Genomic DNA, 25,687 nt, shown 5'->3' on the forward strand with positions numbered 1-25,687 from the left:
CACCAAACCCCGGTTCTTGCCCTACTGGCAGCTTCAGCAAGCTGTCTGCCCCTCAGGACACACAGCACATTACCTTAATAGTGATGTAGTTCTTCAACGATTTGGACATTTTTTCTTCTTGGCCTTTCACGTGCAAATGCCCTGAAACAAAAACAGAAGCATTCCCTCTGAGCTGGGTAAGGAGACCCACCCCCAGCGTCTCCAACCCCCGACCTAGGTCGCAGGAAGGAGGGACAGGGAGGCTGGTCCCAGGCCCCCACTCCCTGGAGAGCCTGCCTGTACCACGACAGCACGAGCCCATGCAGAGGGTGAGGTGGGCACCCCCAGTCCTCATTCCCCAACGACAGGCCACGATGATGCTTGTGCTGCAGCTCTGGGGACACCCACGCCACCGTGGGGGATAACTACATGGTGCCTGGCTCACTCACTGTCAGGCCAGGACAATCGACAAGCATGACTCGGACAGCACCTTTTGTGCTCTGGTGCTGTGATGCAGAAAGACGGACAGGACTGACACAACTCGAAGACCTCATGATAACCTGTCATGTCATGATGAACCTCATGACAACCAGGCACAGGAGGAGCCCGTCCCCTGTCCAGCAGGAGGACCTGATGGACCTCAGCACAACCGGGCGCGGTGAGGAGCCTATCCCCTGTCCAGCAGGTGGAACTGCAGGTTCCCTGTGTGATGCCTTCTTCCCAGACTTCTCTGCATTATGGGATGGTTACTGTGTGTGCAGGGCAGGAGGAAAGCCAGAGCAACTGAAGGGATTTGTAATCTTAGCCCAGAACTCTTCCTGAACAATTGTTTTATGGTTTATCTCCAAGGGAGAACCTCACTGTTTCTACTGGAAGTTTTTTCCTCCTTTTCTAACGCAACATCAAATAGAAGGGTGTTATAAGATGTGTGTTTCTAAAAACTGGTAAAATGTGACTCTCAAAAAGACAGGTAACCTTGAGTAGGTTGCTCTATATGACATGTCACACACAAAAGCACAATTAAAATTTTAAAAGTTGACAGCATTTGGAAGATCAGACACATCTGCTGAGGTTTGAACATTTAGGTCCTCACCAGCTCATATAGAATCCTAGCCCCTGAGGATGGGTAGGAGGTGGAGCTTCTGGGAGGTGAGGTCATTAAGTGAAGCCTCTAAGAGTGGGATTGTGTATTAATCTGTTTCCTGTTGCTATAATGAAATACCTGAGGCTAGCTACTTTATAAAGAAAAGAGGCTTATTTAGCACACAGTTCCAGAGATTCAAGGCCATGGGGCTGGCATTAGCTTGGCTCTGGGGAGGTGGATGGCATCATAATGGTGGCACAAGAGGGAGCAATCACATTGAGAGACAGGAAGCCAGAGACTGGAAAGGGACAGGCTCGCTCCTATGATGAACCCCGCGCAGAAGCGACCAGGGTCCCCTGAGAGCTACTCTGTTGCTTCTGAGGGCAGCGTTCCCAGTGCCCCAGTCACCTCCACCAGGCCTCACCTCTTCAAGACCCATTGCCTCGGCACCACCACTGAGGACCAAGCCTCCAACATACGAACCCTTGAGGAGCCTAGCGGTCCCTTAGAAAAGGACCTCAGAAGGATCCCTCGCTCCTGCCATGTGGGACGTACAACAGCCGCCACCTGACAGGGAACAGCCCACGGGGCTGTGCTGGGCGTAGCCCTGCTGACCAAGGGACACTGACCCCACAGCTCTGTGCCCTTCCACTGTCTGAGGAAAAGCCCTAGGAACATGGGGACTCAGGGACACTGCTGGCTTCCCAGGACAGGTCAAGCCGGCCAAGTGATTCCCACTGTGCTAGAGGCGGCAAGAGCCATGAAAACAAAACAGCCCTGTTCAGGTGGCCTGGCCTGTGTTCCTGGGCACCCAGCCCCTCAGACCCAACAGGCTACAGGGTCTGAGCATGGGCTGAAGGTCACCGGCATCACAGGTGTTGCTGAACCTCACTCCACCCAAGGACAGCAGAGTGTCCACAAGGATCTCTATCGTCTCGGACAGGCCATGTGGCGAGCTGCCATGAGGCACACAAGGACACCAATTTCCAGGACCACTGAACAGTGGTGTGGGACCCTCCCACTGGCCCTGTGCACGTCTGCTCTCTGAGGACATGACCTGGAAGTCCTTGAGACCAGGCAGAGACTCTCGTTTGCACATGATCTAATTGGGGAACAGACGCCTGGCTCAGGTGGCGGATACCAGGTGCCCCGAAGAGTGAGGTTTTAGTGTCCTATCCCCCAGGCAGTGAGCCCCAGCTGAAAACGGATGGCGACTCTGTTCAAGGCATCATGGAGAAGCAAGTGGCCTTCAGGTGCTGCTGAATTCAGGGAGGTGGTTTGCTAGTCAGCAGCTGTGACGTCTGGAGGGACAATCCAGGACTAAGGCTCCGCACTAAGGAGCTGGTCCTCCCACAGCAGCAGCCAGAGCAGCAGAGGCGGCAGCGTGGGGCAGACCCTCCCACGGACCACGACGCCCAGGGAGCTGGGGGTGAAGCACACACAGGATGGAGTGCATTTCCCATGTGCTTCCGTCCACGAAGAATCCCAAGTGACCCCTGTACAGACGGCAGCACTGGCACGGCCCCACACTCCGCCTCCCTACAGGGACAACCTAATGTCCTGATCCAACCCAGGACAACGAGTCGGTATTTGTGAGGTACTGATGTCAGCGCCCAGCCCCGCACCACACACACCCCTTTGTCTAGGAGCTCAGCTGTCCTTTCCAGGGGGTGGGAAATCTGGCTAACTCTGGCCCCCGGCTGGTACCAAACCTTGAACACATGAATCTTCCTATGCATCAAACTGAGTTTCAAGATTGCTAAGCTCACAAGAAGGCTAAGCCACCGCGCTGCCCCTGAGACAGAGGCATGGACAGCACAGCAGAAGGCAGTGTCCTCCAGGAGGACAGGTGCTGGTGACAGACTGCAACGCTAAAAGCAGGGATCTGATGATCACCTCGAGCTTCTGAAGTCCTATATCAGTTTATCTGGAAGAAACTTACATAGAATAGCACTGCAGAACATTTTCCACATTCCAGTCAGTTCCAGAAAGGTACGTTCATTATTCCAATCCAAGAAGTTCACGACCAAATGGCTAAAATTCAAAGATAATTTCAGGCAAATCTGTCTCCTGATCTGCTAGCTCATCTACGTATTTCCAAATGTGGCTGCTTCACCAATAAAGGCAGAATTGACAGAACGGAAACAGAACAAAGTAGTTTCGAGTCATTACTCACCAGAATGCAGGAAATAGTTTCCCCATTGCTCGCACTGATGGAAGACCTCACACTGTGCGATCTCGTTCTCGTGATGGGGAAACGCCAAGTCCACCCCACCCGAGTGGATGTCCAGCTGCCCTCCAAACACCATGCTGCAAGCAGAGCAGAGCAGGGAGAGAGTCACTTGGTTCCTGCGACAGCTTCTCACACTTAGTCCCTCCAACCTGTCCTATGTGCCGAACACAGGTTCTCAGTTCAAACCAGTCTGGATGACCACGTGCAGGGGAGAAAGGAACTCGGAACCTCACCACCAAATCCCTGATTCACAGCCTTTCATCCTGGTGAACAGGCACGATTCTCTTTGCTCCAGGTTCAACACATGGTTTAAAAAACTTATAGAATTACCTTTTCTTTCTTTTTTTTTAATTTATTTTTATTGTAAACAAATGGGATACATGTTGTTTCTGATTATACATGGAGTAAAGGCATAACATTTGTGTGATCATACATTTACATAGGGTAACGGTGTTTGATTCATTGTTATTTTTCCCTTCCCCCCCACCCCTTCCACCCCTCTTTTCCCTCTATATAGTCCCTCCTTCCTCCATTCCTGCCCCTCCCCCCATTATGCGTCATCATTCGCTTATCAGCGATATCTTTCTTCCTTTGGTTTTTTGAGATTGGCTTATCTCACTTAGCATGATATTCTCCAACTGCATTCATTTCTTTCTTTCTTTCTTTCTCCCTTCCTTCCTTCCTTCCTTCCTTCCTTCCTCCCTCCCTCCCTCCCTCCCTTCCTTCCTTTCTTTCTTTCTTTCTTTCTGTACCAGGGATTGAACTCAGGGGCCCTTAGTCACTGAGTCACATCCCCAGCCCATTTTTCTATTTTATTTAGAGACTCGATCTCACTGAGTTGCTTAGGGCCTGGCTAAGTTGCTGAGGCTGGCTTTGAACTCACAATTCTCCTGTCACAGGCTCCTGAGCTGCTGGGATCATAGGCAGGTGCCACCGTGCCCAGCCTTTTCTTATTTTCAATAGGGAGAGTTTAGTGGGTTCCCAACTTCAATGAGAGAACTATAAAATTGTGGGACTTTTTCATTCAGTTTTAAAACTGTAGTGGCCACAGACGAACAGCAAGGCAGGAGGATTCAGTCACACATTGGCTCTGCTCACTGGGAAGCCTCACGACCTGCAAACCTGGGCTGCAGGCCACCAGGCTGGTGGGGCAGGTTACCAGTGCTGGGCCTCCACCGGCACTGCTCAGGATGAGGCAGCACAGGCTGACTCGGCAGGTGAGGCCCAGGGCGGAGGAGTGCTCTGCAGGGCTGGGGTTCTTAAAATGCATGAGGACACTTTCAAAGGTGGAGCGGACTGGCTGAGGGCCTCCCTGCCCCAGGGGTCTGGCTCTGCGCATCACTGCATCGCTGCACCACCGTGCCCTGGCCACCCGCAGAAGAGGCCAGGTAGCCTGGGGCATGCGGAAGAAACCCGGCGCACACTGCGGACAACCTCTTCTAGAAAGAGGACGTCCTGTGGAACGCCAGCCATGCCCTGGTTTGGCTGTCCCACTCGAGGGAGTCCTGCCCACGCAGGCTGCGCCAGGCTCGCTGCTCCCGTCCCCATCCTCTGCCAGGTGCAGCCCAGGAAGCCTTACCTGGCCATGGCGGAGCACTCGATGTGCCAGCCGGGCCTGCCGTTCCCCCAGGGCGAGGCCCAGAACACCTCCTGGGGCTTCGCTGCCTTCCACAGGGCAAAGTCGCTGGCGTGCCTCTTGTCAGAGTCCACTGCCAATAACAAACGGTCAGTCAGCAGGGCAGAGCAGAACCACCACAGCCGCCTCAGCGGACGTGGCTTGTGTGCATCCCAAAGATCCTGTTCCTCCTAAAATACCTGTGTCCCATCCGTGCATTGTGCTCTTTCCCCAAGGGACAGAGGACTACTGAACAGTTCCCTGGAACACACAGAGCTTGAGGAGTACCAAGGGCCTGGGCAGCCAGCAGCCAGCCAGGAGGGCAGTGTGCACTGTTGCTGCCGTCACTCTGTACTCTTCCCTTGTCTTATTTACCACTGACCGAGCTGCAGAGCAACATCCCAAAGTGACGCCATCATACTGTGGGCAAAGGAATCAGCACCAGCCCCCCTGCAAGCAAGGTGAGGCAGCCAGATGCCCGCGGTGCGCTCAGAGTCATGCCCGAGTCTTCAGGCGCCTGCCTCGCCAGCTCTCCCCACGTGGGCACGTCCCGCAGGGCGCCCACCCCTTCAGCGGCTCCTAAGATGCTGCACTTGACCCCATGCTGAGGTCCACATCCAGCTCACTGCCACAGGGCTTACTGCGTCAGCTGTCCCCTTAGAAAGTGCGGGTCACTCGCAGGCTGGGGAGCTGGACCAACAGCTGCACAGTCCCCAAGTGTGTGTCACGCTGAGGGAGCTCGATGTGGAGTGAGCGGAGACGGACAGAGCGTGAGAGTGAAGGGGATGGGCCACTCCAGGTGAGGGCGCGGCCGGCCAGAGGCCACAGCAGGCGCTCGGGGCGGAAAGTGGTGCCTGCAATGTAAACATGGTTCCAGACGAAGTTGCACTTCCCATGATGCATCTTACTGTCAGTGTCCGCGTGGCCCAGAGCCCCGGTTGGTGGCGGGCGAGACCACGGGGGAGCGGGGAGCAGCAGCCCCTCTGGAGGAGGCCTGTGCAGCTCCCTCGCCTCCGGGCTGCCTAACGTGCTCCTGGAGGTCCCCCAATGCTCAGACGAGTCCCCTGAAGAGGAAGGCCCACCATTTGTCCAGGTCACAGGGTGTGTGGTCACACTGGTGACGCGGCAGGTACCCAAGCAGTGACACCCTGTGCAAGACTGCCTGCTCTGGGCCAGGTGACCGGTGTGCCCCAGAGCTACCTTGCCACACGACTGCAGGGGCCTGTGTGCGGCACCCCGCGTCTCCGTCTGCCTGTGAGTGCTGATGCAGGCTGATGTCCAGCACCATGAAGCTCAGGATGGCAGGCTTCCTCAGAGCAGACGCGTCCCCTTTCAGCCTCGATCAGACAGGCCATGTGTTCATGACGAGACTTCGGAGGCTTGGGAAAAGTCCTCTGGGCACCAGGCAGGCAGGATGACTCCCTCGGGGGGCCCAGGAAATGGAGAGAACTGCCGCCTAACAACAGCACGTTACTGGAAGCACACGGGGTCACAGGTGGAGGTGCTAAAGGGCCTCCGGCCTCCAGCCAAGCTGATGTGGAGGGCACGGGCCACATGCTAACAGGCCCGGGCACAGAACACTGCTCAGGGTGGGTGACGTGGGGACGGTGGGCAGACGGAGGCCAGACGGCACCGGATGGCCGAATCTGACGTGCAGATGTGGGGCACCTGTGCTGAGTGGCAGCAGAGGAAGGAGGGCCTGCGCGAAGCGACCTTCTGTCAGCACGGCTGGACCATGATGTGGGACGAAGAGCAGATGACACTGGGTGTCCGGGGACCAGGACGCGGAAGAGCTCAGCACCTGCAGTCCTGGCTCAGCAGCATCTTGCTTGTCTACCACCTTGGCCACTGAACAGGCCAAGGGCAGGGAACGACCGTGGTGTGAGGACCCTCAGTGCCCATCCCATGTTCTCCAAGCACCATTCCCACCAAAAGGAAAACAGGGCTTCAGGAGAGTGTGCCGGGGCCGAGGTGGGCCAGGATGCCTTGCCACGTGAGCACAGAGCAGAGGAGAGGGACACGAAGGGCTGTGGAGGGCTGTGGCACCAACCTGGCGACACTCCAGTGACAAAAGGGACAGCAGAGGTCAAGAAGGTGGCGACACTGGAACGCAGCACATGCGTTTGAGACCACACGCTCCCAACGACTGCACACAGACCAACCCTAACAGGTGGCCACCCAAGGACAATGCAGAGACCAGCTCCACAGAGGCAGTGCCACCAGGTCTCAGGTCTCCAGGCAGCAACCTGGCACTCAGCGTTCTACAGATGAGCAAGACCAGCTGAGTGGCACCATGGGGAACCTCTCCATAGCAAGCACCTGTGCCCCAGGACAGCTCAGCCACCAACCAGAGGCAGAGGCCCTCGGCGTCCTGATTGGAATGAGAGCCACCTACAAGTCTGCTTGCAGACCGAAGACGGGAGGAAGGCTCTGAATTCCCAATTACAGAGCCCCCTGAGGAAACAGGGGCCACAGCACTTCTCAAATGCACTGTGGGGAAACAGGGAGGGGGAACACAGACAGGAACCCAGGAACCCCCAGAAGGGGTCAACGGGGAGCACAGCTAAGCGTCACAACTGTGGGGAGGGACCACCGGGGTAGTAACACCAGGGGAGGTGACCACTGCTCAGAAAGTGAGAAGGTCACACCACCACAGGTCAGTGGTTGCTCCAAAGGGCAGGAGGGGTGGACACGGGGGTGACACAGAGGCCCTGGAGCCTGCAGCCTGGTGCCACGGCTACCTCCCTTCACCAGAGGTGATGGAGAGACTCCACCCAACACGTCACTAAGCTGGGCATGTTTGTTATTTTTCACTGGATTATTACAACAACTTAGAAGTTAAAATAAAATGCTACTGCTTCTGAAATGACATATCCTGAAACATGAGAATTTTTTCATCCTGGGCACAGTGACACACTCATGACCCCAGTGACCCAGGAGGCTGAGGATTGCCGTTTGAGGCCAGCCTCAGTGACTCAGTGAGGCCCTAAGCTACTTAGTGAGACTCTGTCTCAAAATAAAAAATAAAAAGGGTTGGGTGTAGCTCAGTGGTAGAGTGTCTCCCATACAAAAAACGAAAGCAAACGTACTGTGTTCATTGTGTGCAAGAATGAGTAGTTATATTATCTTAGTTTTGCACAATCCTATGCTCTAATTTTGAATTTCATATTTGCTTTTGTGTAAGAAAACAATTTTAATTTTAAAAAGTGTTGCTGCAGGGATGTGAAGCAACAAGAACACTTTCTTTTATTCTTTTTTTGGCAGGACAGGGGATTGAACCCAGAGCCGTGCGCATGGTAGGTAAGAACTCTACCACTGAGCCACATGCCCAGCCTTTTTTCAATTCTATCTTGGGACTTTGTCTCACTAAGTTGCTGAGGCTATCCTTGAACTTGTGATCCTCCTGCCTCAGCTCTGAGTTGCTGAGATTATAGGCATGTGCCACTGCACCTGGCTCAGGAACTCCCTTTCATTGCTGGGAGTGTACAATGGCTCACCATTCTGAAAGACAATCTGGCAGACCAAATGTAGTCTTACCATATGATCTGGCAACCATACTTCTTGGAATTTACCTGAAGCTGAAAACTTACACCCAAATAAAAACCTGTACACTGGTGTTCACTGCACCTTCATTTATAGCTGCCAATACTTGAAAGGAACCAAGATGTCCTTTAAGGAGTGAATGAATAAATAAATTTGGTATACCCAGACAATGGAAGATCATTCATAGAGAACAAAAATAAACTCTCAAGCCCTGAAGATGCAAAGGGAACCAGAATGTGCATTACTAAGAGGAAGAAGTCAATCTGAAAAAGCTCGTACTGTATGATTTCAACTCTGGAACATTCTGGAAAAGTAGAACTATGGAGGTAGTAGACAGAGCAGCAGTTGCTGGGGAGGGTGGCACAGTGCAGTGGATGTGCAGACAGTAACTACTGGACCACACTGTCATGCTGGAAACCTGTCTCTGAATCTGTCCAAGCCCACACACCCACGGCATGAAGAGGAACCTAAGCTATGCACTCAGATGACACCAACAGTTGGTGCTGCTTATCCACTGTGATAAAGGGATGCTCGGAGGGTGATGCTGGCAGCTGGCAAGGGTCAGCGCTGCAGGGGAAGAGGTCACAGGGAAACACTCTAGGCCTACACTCAATTCTGCTGTGTGCCCAAAACAGTTCAAAAAATAAAGTCTGTCAAAATAAAATTGAAACCAGCAGCTGATGCTAGAACATATAACCCTCACAAACCCCTGCACCCAGAAGGCACCCCGATGCCTGCTCGTGGCCACATGCTGGTGGGGACTCCGTTCGTGATGGGAGCAAGCCACAGCTGTGTCAAAACATGCCTGGTGTGCAGCCCTATGCCATGAACCCCAAAGCAAACAGGAGAGAGGGTGTGCTGTGCAGCTATCGAAGCAGAGCCTGGCAGGCAGCGCTGCACTTCAGACTGGAAATCCACACTCCTAAGTTTTATTCCCAAGAAGGGAATTCCATTTGCAATGTGGTCATGATCAGTGCAGGGCCAACATCACCATTTCTGAGCAGGTTAGGGCCCAGCTGCAGACCTTACTCTCTGGAACCCACTGCGAGACAGGGGCTCAAGGCCCACAGGCAAGCTCAGCACCCACCTGGCTCTCCAGCAGGCCCAGGCGCCACACAGACCAGTCTGCCATACTTGTCTCCTCTTGACTGCAGATCAAAGTAGACATTGCCTGTTATGAAAGAGTTATGAAGTCATTACTTCTTGTCTCAAACATCAGCATCTCCTCAAGGCGATATCTAAGGAATTATTAGAATTTAAATACAGAAAATGGCATCCTTCATCTGGCCCGTCCACTGTCATTTTTAAGCCAGAATTAACAATTCTGTATTATAAATGTATGATCTGGACACAACACATCATGCAAAAGTGACAGCAAAACCAGATGTAAGTTCTTTACGAAATGTTGAGACAATCATGAGGAAGCCTCACCTGTGACTTCAGTTTGTGGGCTTCACCCTACATGCCAATTAGCAAAGTTATCTCTGGATAACTTCTCAGATTACTTTTTGTCTCAGATTAAAAACAACAGCTGCACACTGCAAGAATTCGTAGGGCTGTTCTTTTGCCAATATGCCCACAATCATCCACTTTTTCAGAAGGAGGGTCCAAGATCCTTTCTGCTGGACCGCTGCAGAGCAGGGCTAACTCTGGCCACTTCTGACTCTGACTCATCAGGAAGCAGAGCTAAGAGGGAAATGGGCAGAGCTGGACCGGCTCCCTCCTAAGAAGGTGCTGCTAAGGCTGAGGGTTGCTGCTCAGCACCCAGACCTGGCACCAGCCGCCTCACTGCTGACATGTAACCATCGAGAGAGCTCAAGCGTGGTGTAGACTTCCACCTTCACAAGTTTTTCATTTTTAATCTTCATGTTTTTTTTACTAATATAGTTGCCGGCTGGTCCGAGTGCAGTGGTGTTTACAACTAATATAGTTGCCAATTCAGATCTGAGTTATTCTTACTGGGGACACTGGTCTGGAAAATGGGTGCTTTTAAGACCAAGGAAACTTAAGACGGCCAAATATGAGCAACACCTGGCACAGACACTATGTCCCCACAGTGGTCACTGGAGGGAGGGGAAAGACAGTAGCTGGGGAAACAAAATCAGGTGGCCCCGTAGCAACCCAGTCTTTTCCATGTCCTCCTTGTCATGAGTTGGCTGGGAGACAGAACCCAGATAGAAGAGACCCCAGGGGCCTTAGGGGAGCTGCTTTCTGTCAAGCAGCACTGAGCCGCATGCCTAGCCACCGCCTGAGCAGCCGCCAGTTGGACTGTGTGATACAGACAGATGCAGGCCCGCCTGTCTCATCAAGTGGCAGGGCAGCAGGGAGGGGTCCTGTGCTCCTGGCAGCAAGCTCCAGTTTGTCACTAACTCCTTCACAAAGGTCTTGCTGGACATGAAATCTAAAAATGCCAAATTAGAACAAGTAAAAACCACAGTGACCCCATCTGCGCAAGCTATGAAGTGAGGATCCCTCCCAGCTCCCACCCCTGCTGGCATGGGGACCCTGCAGGAAAGGGGAACGCAGCCCTCAAGTCCTGTATCCGGGATTGGGTCTTAGACCTTGCTATTTCCATGCAACAAGCATTTCGACACCTGGGTACCTGCAGCCCTGGGCTGGGAGTCCTGGTGGATCATTTAGCGAGAGAGGAAGGTTCTGAGGTCAGAACTTTCAACCTGGATGGGGAAAGGCCTGACTACGTTCAACAGCAGCCCACAGCAGGCCGCCCTGGCTACAATGTGCGGCACAGACACTGGGGCTGAGAAGGAAGGTCACCAAGCCTTGGATGGCAAATGGACGGGAGGTCCGTGAAAACCAGGTGCGAAGGCCCCATGAGACAACTGACTGGAGAGACTCATAGAAAGGGCCAAAGGAGGTTAGAGCAGGGAGAACAGGGTGGGTCTGAGACCAGGGAGAACCACACCCAGTGAGCGCCTTGATTTGACTGCAGTGGGGGTGGGGGCGGCCACGGGGAGGAGGGGTGCTCAGGGAGGGACTCAGAATCGCGGTCTGATGACAGCCCTGGGGCCCCTTCATTCAGAGATGCTTGTTCAGGTGTCATGGGCAACTAACTTTTGAGGCTCGTTGACAAACGACGCGCCCACAGAGAGAGTGGTCCAGGGACAGACCCTAACACGAAGAAAGCATGTCTCTGGAGGTCCTGCTCTTGTGCCATTTTGTTACAAAAAATCCTAAGCTGAGCTAAAAGAAGACCATAATAAATGCATGCACATCTCTCACCTAGATTCCAGACTGTACAAGACCAGCTCTCCAGGTGTCCATCACCTTCTGAGACCAAGAAGCATCTTCGAAGGAACTGACTCAAAAGTTTTGTGGGGAAACATGACACCCCAGAACTTTTTTTTGCAGTGCAGGGGATTGAACTCAGGGCCTCACACGTGCTAGGGATGTGCTCTGCTGATGGGTTATGCCCCAGCCCAACCCAGAACATTTCTGCTGCAGGAAACAGATCAAGACAGACAGTACAGCACACAGCAAGCCCCACAACTCAGATGTGTCCTGCTGCTCAAAACCCCAGTGGTATCACTCGATGACTGACCAGCCTTGGTGATATAAAGCCTACCTTTTGCTGTCGGATAGGCATGCCCATGAGCAATTATTCCTTCAATGAAAGAAATTATCTGAGGAATGTTTTCAGTTACTCTCAGGTACACCGTGGGCGGGAGGACCTGGAAGGAAGCAGAGACAATGGTGTTTCCCTCGTTCAAAGTCACAGCACGGACTAGCTTGGCACAGATGGAGCCGTCACCGAGCCCTAACCACCACGACTGCTCAGCACAGCTCCAGTCGGTCCCCGAGTTTCCCAGCAGACTACAGATAGACAAAGCCATTGGAGTGGCGTGTGGGGCTTTGCAACCGGACCCTGGCGCCAGGAACTCGTATTAGTCCATGATAAACCAGGTCCACTCCAGCCAGGATGAAGTCACTTTCTCCTCGCCCCTAAGAATGCCCCTTTCTGACCAAAATCGCAGAATCCAGCTCATCGACTGCTGCACAGTCCGTAAGCCCCCAGTAAACGGCACCCTGTGCCATCCTGGGTCTGTCACCTCCTTAGGTCTCAGAGTGGCACCTCGGGACCAGGCCTCACACGCTCAGCCTGGAAGCTCTAGAGCACTTAGATCAGCCCCTGCTGCCCATCACGGTCCCAGTATGCTTTCCTCGCAAAAGGAAGAGTCAACCACATCCTTACCTTCAGGGCTGCCATGTCCTGCTTAAAATCTTCTTCATACAGACTGGCCAGAGAGGAGGGCGACACCTTCATCTGCAGAAGGACCGGGGACAAGCAGGTTAGAGCCTGGGATGCCAGCGGCACCTGAGAGGCAGGCGCGCACAGCCGCGCCGCTCCCGCCGCACCAGGCAGAGGGGCGTTAGCCTCAGGTACTACGCCTGCACTGGAGGCTTGCGTACTGAAGGCTTACTGACCTTGCTCTCTGGGTAGCGAAAGAAAGAAATGGACCATGTCACACTTTCCCTTACATGAAGAACAACAAGCCTCTTCTCTAAAGCAAGCACAGAGCCAAATCTAGACTAGTAACGATCTTCTCATGCACGTGACGTGGGCAAGCTCTCTGCCTTCAAGGCAAAGCCCCTCTCTTGCCTTCAGGAGGAGAGGAACAGTCAAAAACGCCTTCAAGAGGACACCTCTACAGACACACTTTGAAAGTAATTTAACACACCGATCGGGGTCATGTGGCTGGGCTCCTGGGATGGGTGAAGCCACCAAAGCTGCCAAAGCAGCATGCCGCACTTTGAATGTTGGTGCGTCTGGGGAAAATCTCCTATGAGATTTTCACAGGAGGCTGGACCCAAACCTGGGCTCATCTAGGTTTGTCACAGTCCAATAGGGACGCTCTACGGACAGAAGCCCCGAGGCTGCTGGCCTGGCACAAGCAGCCCACGGGCCACCACATGCGCGCTATTGTGTGCTGGACTTCCCTGACCTTCGCACCCCATAAAATAGGTCTCCGTAACTTTGGGTGAGGAAGTTTCTGCTCCAGAGCATTAAGAATCTTTCTCAAGCTTCTCAATGCCTCACCGAGGCCAACCACATCACCCAAGGCCTGTGCTCCTCCTGCCCAGGGCTGTGAAAGGGCACCCTCGTCCCAGCAACCAGGACCAGCAAGGACTCATCGAAGGCAGACACCTGGTGAGCCGAGAGCTGCTCGCCTGGCTGTCCTTTCAGCCCTGTGTGCTTGGCAAACTGACAAGCTAAACTCTCAGCCATCACTTTCTCTGAAATGTGGAAATAATCCCACCCACTGTCCCTCAGACCTCTGTGAAGCCTCGGTGTTAGGGGTAGGACAGCTCTTTAAGGGAAAACACAGGAGCTGGGGCGCAGCTCAGGGCTGCAGCGATCGCCCAGCATGGGCGAGGCTCTGGGTTCATCCCCAGCACTGCAGAGAACCACATGAAAACAGCAACATCACTAAAGAGAGCAAGAACCCAGTACCTAGCACAAGGCATAATCCTGCTCCTGGGCACAGTTCAGTGGCAAACACAGACCATTTAGTCAGGAAACAGGGTGACATATTCTTCCAGAGGATGAGGCCATGCTGAAAGTTTCAAGTACTATGTGATTGTGGATCTAAAGCTCCGCAGGTTGCTTTTCTTTTCCTATCTCTAATCTCACTCTTCTGCACAGATAATTCATCTCCAGATTTCAAATGACGCAAAGGGTGCACAGTGGCTTCCTTCCCAGGAAACACTGCGGCCAGTTCTCACAGCCATGAATGTGCCTAAATTGTGTGTCAGACGTGGCCATTCCACACCCTGCTCCAGCCCTGGCTTCCTCCCCTAATGGCACAGTCAGCCCAGACCTCTGCACCGCAGATAGCTGCCCTTCACAAGGGCTGCCTGTGCCCGGTCTCCCTGGTGTGTGGGAGCTCCCTGGCCAGTCCCTGTGATGGGCGTTCTCATCTTCGCTGCTGCAAACTCACAGCACCTGCCACTACTGTCTTGGAGCCGTGCACCTGGAATGGGAAAGGCTGGTCAGAGGGAGCACGCACGCATACTTGACTGGCCATTGCCAAAGTGCCCTCTGTGGAAACTGCCACCAGCACCTGACCAGCAACACCAGGGTGTCTGTTTCCCTCAGCCTCGCTAGCCGTGTTAGCAAACTTCTAGACTCTGTTGCTGTGACACCCAAAGGCTTTTCTGTTATAATTTTAACTTAAACTTCCTTATGCAGAGTAAGCTAGAACATCTCACATGTTTAGGGACCATTCTTATTAAACAATTTCTAACAACCCCTGCCCATTTTTCTATTAAGTTGTGGTCTTTTTCTTATTGATTTGTAGGAAGTACTTTTGTCCGTGATATAAATTCCAATTTTTTTTCAGTTTTTCAACATTAAGGTTATGTCACACAGAAATTTTTATTTTTATATTTTGCAATCTTTTATATTTCTGAATCTTTTCTCATAAGTGGCTTTTGGGTTTGGAAACAAACTGGGAAAAGCCTTCCCCAACTTAAGGCTCTAAGGGGGGTCTCGGAGCTTCCTCTCATAATTCGTGGATCCATTCCTTTTAGGTTTAAATCTTGGATCTGCCTCAAATTTGGCTGTGAGGCCTGTATCAACTTTGGTTTATTTTGTTCTCCAGATGGCTAACCACCTTTCAATGCTTTCTAATGAATAATCTATCTTTTCTCCTCGAGGGCCTGACACCCCTTTAATGACCGGGTGTACCTCTGGACTTTCGTGTGGGGTCCACTGTTACTTCCACGGCCGTGAAAGGGACAGGCGGCAGACCGGGGGCTGCTGGGGCACTGGGCAGGAGGAGGAAGGGGCCTGGTCACGTGGGGTGAAGGGTGCCGTGGTCACAGGGCACGTGTCTCCACATCCATCACGAACGCCGCAGGCACACATTCTTTGAGACTTGCATCCCTGCTGTCTGCGGCTCCCGCTCACCTAGTTTAAAGGGACCAGCACGCACACGCTGTCACACCAGCAGCTCTCCCCAACCACACAGGGCGCTCCAGCCCAGGAGAGGTGCACAACGGTCAGGGGCGACCATGGATCTGTGACATGAACGCCAGTCTACTGCTGTGGATCGAGGAGGGGAGCCACACTCGAAAACCTGGATCACGCTTCTTTCTTTGCAGTACTGGGACCAAACCAGGGCTTTGTATCCTCGAGCACTCTGCCACCACGCACTCCACCAGAACGTGTGATTTGCGAGCCACCAGTCACACCACACGTTGGGACAGAGGTGCCCTCTCACTCGGCATCACGCAGGTTCTGGGACAGGTGCTGACGGGGGGACTCGTCCTTGCCGTTTCAGGGTATTTCCTAGCTCCCTCCTCATCCAGGAGCACTGTCAGCTCTCTGCCCCTCGGGGAACCCTGCTGTGCTGGGCCCTCCGCACTCAGACTGAACCCTCTAGCCTTTGGAACTTTCCTTTCTAGGAAGCCAGAGCAATGCCAGTCAGTGTCCTGAAGCAAAAAGAGTGACTGGCTTGAATCACTGAGACAGACAGAATGATTTTTCTCAGCATAAAGTGTTGCTATGCAAATATGCCACACCTCTTAATTCTTACCCCAGAAATCTGTGAGATTTAGTCCTGACAAACTAAAAAATCATTCCAAAAATTAAAGTCAAGAGAGCAGAAAAGTGCAATGTTATAGCTGGACATGGTGGCATGTGCCTGTAATCCCAGCTACTCAGGAGGCTGAGGCAGGAGGATCTGAAGTTTGAGGCCAGTCTGGGCAACTCAGTGAGACTTTTTTTAATACCAAGTTTTTTTTTTAAAGGTGGGGCTGTAGTTTGATGGTAAAGCACTTGCTTAGCATGTGTAAGACCCTGGGTTCAATCCCTAGTTCGTTCCCCACCCCAAAATGTGTGATGTTGTAATTTAAAATATTTTAAAAACAAGTCTTGGAGCAAATGGCATGAAGATATCAACCATCATTACAAAACCTGCATTAGAAGCAGCCTGCATTAGAAGCAGGTGGAAGAGGGGGTGAAGAAAATGTGGTCGCCCGTCGCCCAGGCCCACTGTTCTGCCTTCGGAAAGAGAAGGCTCGGCCCAGGTTAGGCATGGGTGAGCGTGAGGCCTCGACACTGCCAAGTGAGCCGCTTCCGAGGGACAGAGTGCAGGAGTCGCTCGAAAGGGGTCCACAGAAAGAGATGGGGCCCCAGGGCGGGGCAGGAGGGGGGTCATCTGGGGTCAGAGTTTCAGACTTGGAAGATGATGCACGCTGCAGAGGATAGTGGTGGTGGCCGGCAGGGAAGTGTGCCCCTCCACCAAAGGGCATTCCAATGTGGTAACGTCAGGTTACATCATTAAAAATGGTAAGAAAACAGTTTTCACTTTGCCTTCAAAAAGTCTGCATTAGATTTTTTTTTAAAAGCCTTTTTACTGAACACTGAAAAGTACGTTCTCATAAGCACGGTTTCAGCCGTGATGACCACACAGAAGTGAAACGCTTTTTGAGGGGAAAACAATAGACTCCTTTACCTGTGCAGACACGTTCTGAGACCCGCAGTGATGCCTGCGATCGTGGATGTGCTGACCCTGTGCACACTGTGATTCTGCTACACGGACACAGGCATGAGAGAGCTTAATTATAAGTCAGCACAGTAAGAGATGTGTAGCGACAACTGAGGACAGAATCCAGCAGTTCTCATAGCTTCTCTGACAAAGTGTTCTTGGCTTTGAGGTCATTACTGAACACAAGTGGCAAGCTCATGACTGTCTATCTGATGACCAGACGGCCAGGTGAGTGGCAGGTGGAGCATGCACAGCATGCAGAGGCTGGAGGAAGCGGAGAGGCCAGAGGAAGCGTGGAGGCCAGAGGAAGCAGGGAGGTTAGAGGAAGTGCGGAGGCTAGAGGGAGCGCAGAGGCTGGAGGGAGCAGGCTCCTGTGGCAGGGACAAGGCAGGTTGGAGAGCTCCCGCCACACTGCCTAAGTTAAAACTGATAAACTGCTTATTTCTGGAATTTCCAATTCAATGTCTTTAGACCACGGCTGACCATGGGTAACAGACACCTAGGAAGGAGAAACTGAGGACGGGGAGGAGGACTGTAATCTGTTACGGCAGCACGGAATAGACTAAGACAACAGCTTCCAGTCAGCCGGACTTCAGGAAAGCCTCACACTGGAAAACTAAACAGGAGTTTGTGCTCCATTAAAGCCGCCCACAGCTCTCCACCAGACGCCAGCAGTCAGTCTGCCAAGGCAAGGAAAAGGGGCAGCAGGCTGCCCGTCCAGGGGGCTGAGCACAGAGCGGGCGGTGATCCCTCCACTTCACGTGTGTTAGAAGTTCCCACGATGACAAATTTGCACCACACTGAGAGGCAAAGGTACTGAAAGACTATCCCATGATAACGGTGCACAGAAATAGCAGGCCAGCCTCAGGAGGGCTGTGCGCTCCGCTGCATGACTGCTCGACGTGCAGGTGGGCACAGTGTTGCGAGGAGCCAGGAGGAACATACACCCATTTCCAGCTTAGCCCTTACAAGAGTGTCAGGCCAGCAGCAAGGAATTCAGGAAAGACCAAGTCGAGGACCCACAGAGCCCTCTGGTGCAGGTGCTATGCAGGGCACAGCACCCCAGTCACCCAGGAGAGCCCAGGAGGCTCCAGTCTCCCGCCAGGCTGGCAAGGACAACCTCACGGCTTCTGAGGCTCCACCGGGAACCACATTCCAAGGTTGGAACCAGACCTTGCTGGGCCCTCAACCTGAGCAGGAAAGACACGGTTTCTGCCAATTGCCTCAGCACCTGAGTCATCCACACCTGCACAGCTCTGCTGGCAGGGCCTGAGGTCAGAAGCCCTAGGCCTGTGGCCCTCCCCAAAGTCTGCACAAGCTGCAGACTCTCCAATCCCTCTATGCTCTCCTATAAAAGGCAGAAACGTCCTACAAAGTAAAAGTCCTATCATCTTTGAGACTGTCAAGGAAGTGGGATAGGAAAGGGGTGAAGACCAAGGACCTTTATTAGCTGAGGCAAACTCAGGAGACCCAGTAACTAAAGGGAAGACACTCCAGAAGGGGCCCTAGACTGCAGTGGAAGGGAGGACTGCTGGGATGGAGGTGACCTGGGAGGGGCCTGTGGTTGGGATGGCTGTGCCTCCAACATCACGCCCACTCCCTGGCTGGGAGGGACACAGGCCGTCCTTGTTCCCAGAAGAGCCACAGTGGGTGTTCAGCAAGGAGGGACATCGAGTTGGAGAGAGCCTACACAAAAAGAAGATGAAAGCGCACACAGCAGAGGACCACGAGAGGTCCTGGGAAAGGGTGGGCGCTCTTTGTACGCTTTGCAATCGCTCTGCAGATGAGTCTTCCCAGGAAATCTGAGACCCCAAGTAAAACGTGTTAATGAGCACAAGCTCGCCCACCCAGCAGCGTGTGCAGAGATGAAAGTGGTGACAGTTACAATAGCACCTTCTAAACTGTCAAGAAACAGGAAGGCGCCATCGGCAGAAGCACGAGGCGTCCAATACCGAAAGCCAGCAGCTGGCTGCCTCGGAGAAGAGAGCGCACTGCCTCTCTGCAGGGGAGGGGCTGTGGCAGGGGTCAGACTTGAGCTGGTACACCCCCATGGAGTGAGGGTTCGAGGGCCACATTCCACAGGCCTCGCTGCCTTTCCTGGTCACTTCAATATGGTGGCACTCACTGGGCCAGGAATGAATGAAAAGGCGTCAGCACAACTTGTAAAATACGAAAACAAGCAGCTGCCACTGGTAGATCAAGTGTCGCTTACCTCACGGGCTCTTCTGAGGATCTTGTCGTCCACATCTGTGATGCCCATCACCATGACTATGTTACATCCAAACACCTTGGTCAGGATCCTTCGAATCATGTCAAAGCGAACATATGAGCTGAAAGAAAAGAAGGCGCCTTCTTTAGAACCCACACAGCCACGATGGCTATCCTTGAAAACCGCCGCCATGTGACTTTAACTGTGTGACATGAGTCATGACCAAGTGGGGCCAGTACAAGGAAGAGCCTTTGGACTGACCGGGTCCTTGGGAAAAGCTGACAATGGAACTGCATCAACCTCAGGACACAAGGTTAGCATTCTTAATTTTAGAGCTGTTGAGTAAGCTTACATCTACTTAAATGTACAAAAATGCACTCGTAATACAATTTCATTGGTGGTTATAATACCGACAGCTTTTGCCATTCTCGTTCATGTTCTACAATGATTCTAGTTTCTCACTATGATGAAATGCATGGAAGCAAATAATTACAAATCAGGATGAATGCAATCCTCTCAGGGCTGCATCAGGTTACTCCTAAGAATATGGACCTTTCTACAGTGCAAAAATGGCAACTTGTTTATATACCACGCTGAGCTAAGTCAGATTTTTAAAAAATATCTCAAGAATCTGGTGGCCCATGAGAGCAACCTTGAAACTCCAGGTCAGCTAATCTCATGCTCATCTCTGTCTTCCATGCAGCCTCTCTAAATCTGAGTTCACAAAATCATTTTCCTCCAGAAAAAAATCCTAGCCATCGTATCCATAGCACTTTAACAGTCTCTTCCCAAAGTACACACAAACGCAGCTGAGGACAGATCTTTTTTTTTTTTTTTTCCTTTCCCTGTGGTGCAGGGGATTGAACCCAGGGCTTTGTGCTTGAGAGGCAAGCACTCTACCAACTGAGCTATATCCCCAGTCCCTGAAAGATCTTGATCACAGTAATAAAACTACCTCCAAAAATTTCTTGCCAAAATATTTAGCCTCTCAGAAGCTTAGTCTGCTAATTTATCAACTGGGCAAAATTCCACTAACTCACAGGATTGGTGTGCATGTGGGTGCTTGGGTAGCAAGAACCCCAAAGAACATAAGTTTTCACTACCATCTTTATCTCTGTGGCCCTCCAGAGGTAGAAAAGACTAAACAGAATTGAGACTTAAAAGGAAAAACGAACAGGACCCTAAACAAACAGCAACAAGAGTTGGGTGACATGTGCTCCAGAACTCAGGCTGAGCCCCAGAAGTGCCCTCAGGAAAAGGAAGAGCTGCCAGGGGCCTCAAGTAGGCTGCAACCATGGTAGCTGTGCCTGTGCAGGCACACCCTGCAGGTGCCAGACAGCCAAGGTCAGATGCACAGGCGTTAAGAGCTAGAGACCTCCAGGGCCTCTGTGACTGCCCTGACAACCACAAGATGTCAGCCAGGAGTTCTGCTCTCCGGCTTTCCCAAGCAATTGGGTGACAACTGAATGATGCCGGCCCACACTGGGATGCCTGCTAAGGTCCCTCCTACTCCAGTTCTCCCTGGAGGCACTGCCACTCCACTCCATCCCTACAAGACAGAACCTCAAGGGCGATGATGCATCTGGCCGGCTGCAGCCAGCCCCGCCTCCTCCTCTCTCCGCCAGTCCCCGCCCCCATGAGCCAAACCAGCTGAGCTCTTTTCCCCAAGAAGGACAGATGCTTCTCTGCCACTCTCTGCTGGACATCTTTTTTGGTTGAGCTGATCCCTGACCACGATCCAAGCGCCTCTCAGCACTGTGCTGGTCGGTCCCTGCTCTGTTAGCGCTGAAATAATTACATCATGCTAATGAAATTAAATGATTAGCCACTGAAACAGTCACAGGCCTCAGACCCACGTGGGAAGGCTGGTGAAGAGTGGGAAGTGGGCAAGAGGTGGGGCCTCCTGTCAGCCCCATTCAGGGCAGTCTGAGTGGGTGTGGCCAAGCCAAGAGAAATGGGTCAAGCGGAAGGGCCTAGCTGCCCCAGTCCCTCTGAAGGCACTGGATGGGCAGAGTGCACAACAGCCACCCTGCTGCCTGCTCAAGAGTTGTACCCTCCTCTGGATGGAAAGGGCAAACACAAGTAAAACCATGAGGCTATTCTCCCAGTTGAAAATAAGAGAAGGACGCACCCCAACCCTCTCTCAAAGCTTCTTCCTCAATCCTTTCAAACAGCTAGATGACTCTCCCATCAGTCTCACAACTCAGGAAAATTTCAAGATCTGGGAATCAACTCTGAAATGAAACCAAGGAAGACACTGCCCCATTTCCCAGTGTCCTGGGAGGAGACAAGCCTAATTTGTCATTTGACTCCAACCTGCAGAACCCACTGAAAGTATGGGCCATATTATAGTCTGAATACAGAGTCCCCAAAATTCACATGCAGAAATTCCCACCCCCAAGTTGATGAAACCAGGAAGTGGGCATTGGGAGTGATTTGGTTATAAGGACACAGACTCCCTGGGATAAGTGCCTAGATAAAAGACCCCACAGAGCCCTTGCCAGTTCCACCATACAAAGACATGGCTAGAAGTAACGATCTGTGAATCAGTAAATGGGTCCTCACCAGACACCAAATCTACCAGAGCCTTGACTTTGGACTTAGCCTTCAGAACTAAGGGAAATGAATTTCTGTTGTTTAGAAGTCACATGGTCTGCAGTGCTTTGTTATAGGAGCCCAGGGGACTCAGACAGGTTGTACCTGCCAAGTTCTGCAAGACAGTCAAATATTTTTCTGTCTTTGCAGTCATTTCAGCACATTCATTCTGGTTAAATGCTAATTCAAATAACAAATTGTTTGCTTTCTTTTTTACCTTTGTGGAGAGGTTTTTTGGATTAGGATGAGATTTTGTTTTTAATGTTTCCCACCATATTTTATACTTCAGTAAAAATATCAACATATAATTTCTATAGTCAACAGGAAGTTAGGCCACAGTGAAGAGAAAAAAATAGCTCCTAGAACATATTACTTTTTTATAACAATGTATGAAAAAAATTGGGACTGGGAGTATAGCTCTGTGATGGAACACCTGTAAATCACATGTGACCTGGGTTCAAGCCCTAGCATCACCAAAACAAAAACTAAACAACAGATGTTCAGATTTTGCTGAGTGATACACAGTTTTTTAAAAGTATAGTGAATACATATAACATATTTTAATTTCAGTCTATGTCTGGAAAATACCCAGGTTTTAAAAAGTATATAAAAGTGCATAACAAATATTAGGAAAAGTGAACATTCTGGTGAATGCAGGAGGCGGTACATCATGAAGTCAAGAGGGAAAGTGGTCAGTGACAGGCAGACCAAGTTTCACCCCTGCTTCAAAGGTCTGCAGGTGTGTGACCCAGGAAGGCCACCATCCTAAATAATGGTTGAGCCCTTACAACACATCACACAGCAGATGCTGAGTTAAGCATGGTTTTATGGGTATTCAGTCCTAAAATTGCTGTAAAGATTTTACAAAGAATGGGATATTATCGTCCCCATCTCAAAGATGATAAAACCAGGACTGAAGCCTGGCCCACCTGTAATCCCAGCAACTCAGGAGGCTGAGGGAAGAGAACCAGATGGTCAGATGGAGGGCAGTCTCAGCAACATAGTCAGATCCTGTCTCAAAGTAGAAAATAAGAAAAGGGCTGGGATGTGGCTCAGTGGTAGAGTGCCTCTGGGTTCAATCCCTGTACCACAAAAAAAAAAAAAAAAAAAAAAAAAAAAAAAAAAAAAAAAAAGGAAAAACACTCGGATTTGAGCAAGAAAGTGAGCTATCCAATGCCAGGAAGCTAATAAACCTTGGAGCCAGAAATGACAGCCCCCTACACACACTGCTAGATCTCACTAAACCCTGCACAGCCAACAATTCCGAAAAGGGTCACTTTTTACTACTCCACACTGCCTCCCTGAATTACTTCGCAAACCAAAAGAAACTATTACTGAGCTCCCCACATGTCTGGCATTTAGTAATTATTCAGTACCCTCAAGCTGTCACTTCAGAGATTTAAAAAGCCCGTAAAGGTTCATTTTTTCCCCCAAATAAATGGTCCCTTAACATGTGAAAACTAAAATCCAGGAAACTCACCAAGCATGGCCAAGGTGTGCGTGATCGTACACAGTTGGTCCACAGCTATACCTGGGAACAAGTTAAAATCCATCATGTCAAACACTGGCAAAGGCAGTGCTCCTTCTCACCTGCAGGGCCCCGTGCGCACGCTCCGCAGGTAACCTGGGCTGCGCGTGCCCGGCTCAGGCTGGCAGCGCCACCCAGCGCACCGAGTCCCGCACGCCGGGACCAGGGACCCCGGCCCGCCCGCCGCGCCGCCCCTCCGCCCGGCCAGCGCACCAGGAGGCGGCGTCCGCGCGGGCCACTATCAGCGGGTCCTTCCTGCCGGTGAGGCTGTTGTACACCTGCACGCCTGTGTTGTGACCCTCGGGCTGCCGCCAGGCCCGCCCGCGCCCCTCGCACGCCGGCCGGCTCTGCCCGAGGCCCAGCGCGGCCGGGAGCAGCCGGGCCGGGAGGCCCGACGCGCGCGTCCGCAGCATGTCGAACGCTGGCGAGAGACCACAGCGCGCCCGGTTACGCAGGGACGGCGTGCCGCCCGAGGCCACGCCTCTCCGCCCCAGGCCCCGCCCACCAACCCGGGCCCGCCCCGCCCAACCGAGGCCCCGCCCCCGTCGGCGCAGAGCGCCGCCCAGGCCACGCCCCCGGAGAGCCCCGCCAGCGCCGGAAGAGGCGGTGGCCAGCTGCTCCTAGCCCGGGGCTAGCCTCCCCGCGGGAGTGTGGGGGCGAGACGCGGGACGCGCGGCGGGAGGGCGGCAGGAAGAGGCGGGCCTGCGGCGCGCTCCTACCAGCGCAGGTCGCGCTGCACGTCCTTGGGGACGCAGTGCGAGCCCGGGCCCCGAACCCGCCCCGCGGCGAGGGGCAGCGGTATGCCTGCCTTTGGGACCTCGCGGGCCCGCGAAGCATCTGCACCCCAACACGCACCACGTCTGCATCGCAAGATAGTGTCCACCCTACACGCAGCATGTATGTCCCCAACAACACTGCACCCCAACACAGTTCGTTTGCACCCCGACATTCGCACAGCATGTCTGCATCACAACAGAGCCCGCACACACAGCACTGTGTATCCTCACAACACGACACACAACACACAACACTTCTGTGCCTCCACGCTCTCTTGGGGTCTCTGGATGAAAGACCAAGACTACGAAACTTCCCATTCATCAAGTACACGTACCAGGAAATGTCTGCTTGGGATTCATTTTAAGAGTAAAACCGTCTATCATCCATTTCTTGAGAACAAAAATGTTCTGAGAGTTGCTTTCAAATAATGTCAACAAATGTGCCCCTATTGGCAGTTTGCAAAACAATCATTTTTTTAAAAAATCCCCTTCGCTTTTCAGTCCTTAGAACAGCCGTTTCTTCAGTTCTTTTTTTAGTTTTATGTTCTCTTAAAAAGCAAAGTAGAGACAAACAAATGTGTTTCTAGAGTACTTCAGTTTTCTTCTCAAGATTCTGGAATACAACTCTGCAGTTGTTTCAGGCTAAACTATAGTCGAATGTTCTCCTGCAGAAGGCTAAATTGTTCCAAATTAGAAGCCAAAACACATCATACTAACCGTTCATGCTCCATCTATGCTTTAAATTCCCTGGAATATAGTCACTTCCTCGCTGCTACTGCACTGCTTGTCTTGATGTCATTTTGCGACTGTCTCTTGTTTCTAGTACGATGTGTATGCCTCTCTCCCAGAATACTGTAGATCGAAAACTTTTTTTTTTTAATTCCTCAGGGTACACTGCACTAAATTCAGAAAAGGACTTGTTGAATGTTGCTGAATTATAGTTGGTCATGAAGTCCACTTGGGCAGGAGATGAAGATTGGGCAGTAAAATACCTGATAGAGAAAGCTTTTATTCTAATCTTAGACATGTCAGTTTTTTAAAAAAAAGGACACAAGCCAAAAAAAAAGGACACAAGCTGGGCCCAGTGGTGCATGCCCCTAATCTCGGCAACCTGGGAAGCCGAGGCAGGAGGATTGCAGGCTTGATGCCAGCAACTTAGTGAGATTCTTTCTCAAAATAAAAAAATGAAAAGGGCTGGGAATGGAAATGAGTGGTAATTCTGGGTTCAGTCCCAAGTACAATAACAAGCAAAAAATGCTGGGCTGCACTCTGTGAGGACATGAGGAATACAAGGGAAGAGTTAGAGCAGAAGTTTGAAAACAGATTTAATAACACGGAAATCCAAATCCTACACATGAATCTGGATAACTAAAAGAAGAAAAAACACATCTGGATAGATGGCATATTTGGATTGGCTTAAGAAAATCATGACTTTTAGATTAACAATGGAATCTTTTTGTTTTCAGAAAACTAGTCTTGTAATGTGTTCAGCCCTTGACTGGCAGCAATTCTACTTTTTCTTACGACTTTTGGGAATCACCAAGCAATGATAAATATATTCCAATATTTAATGATGATTAAACAATACGATCCTCTTGTAATATTGAATTTTTGC

The 25,687-nt window shown here is 51.7% G+C and overlaps 1 protein-coding gene across 5 annotated transcripts in view; it reads right to left on the reverse strand.

The window, feature by feature from the left end:
• CARS2 (cysteinyl-tRNA synthetase 2, mitochondrial) overlaps positions 1–23,757 on the reverse strand; it is a 39,280-nt gene extending 15,523 nt beyond the window's left edge. For 2 of the 5 annotated variants that reach the window (XM_079138049.1, XM_079138048.1), the window contains exons 1-9: positions 23,510–23,757; positions 23,249–23,299; positions 19,177–19,294; positions 12,665–12,736; positions 12,038–12,143; positions 9,542–9,625; positions 4,876–5,005; positions 3,240–3,373; positions 74–141 (exon numbers count right to left, since the gene is read on the reverse strand). In XM_079138049.1, the coding sequence (XP_078994175.1) occupies positions 74–141; positions 3,240–3,373; positions 4,876–5,005; positions 9,542–9,625; positions 12,038–12,143; positions 12,665–12,736; positions 19,177–19,294; positions 23,249–23,299; positions 23,510–23,709 (963 nt within the window). In that variant the 5' untranslated portion in view covers positions 23,710–23,757. Of the gene's footprint in view, positions 1–73; positions 142–3,239; positions 3,374–4,875; positions 5,006–9,541; positions 9,626–12,037; positions 12,144–12,664; positions 12,737–19,176; positions 19,295–23,248; positions 23,300–23,358; positions 23,468–23,509 lie in introns of those variants that run through there. The other 3 variants (XM_079138046.1, XM_079138047.1, XM_079138050.1) reach the window with 3 other exon arrangements.
• Positions 23,758–25,687: the final 1,930 nt, after the last annotated feature.

Source organism: Sciurus vulgaris (assembly GCF_902686455.1).
Source record: "Sciurus vulgaris genome assembly, chromosome: 4".
Taxonomy (NCBI): domain Eukaryota; kingdom Metazoa; phylum Chordata; class Mammalia; order Rodentia; family Sciuridae; genus Sciurus; species Sciurus vulgaris.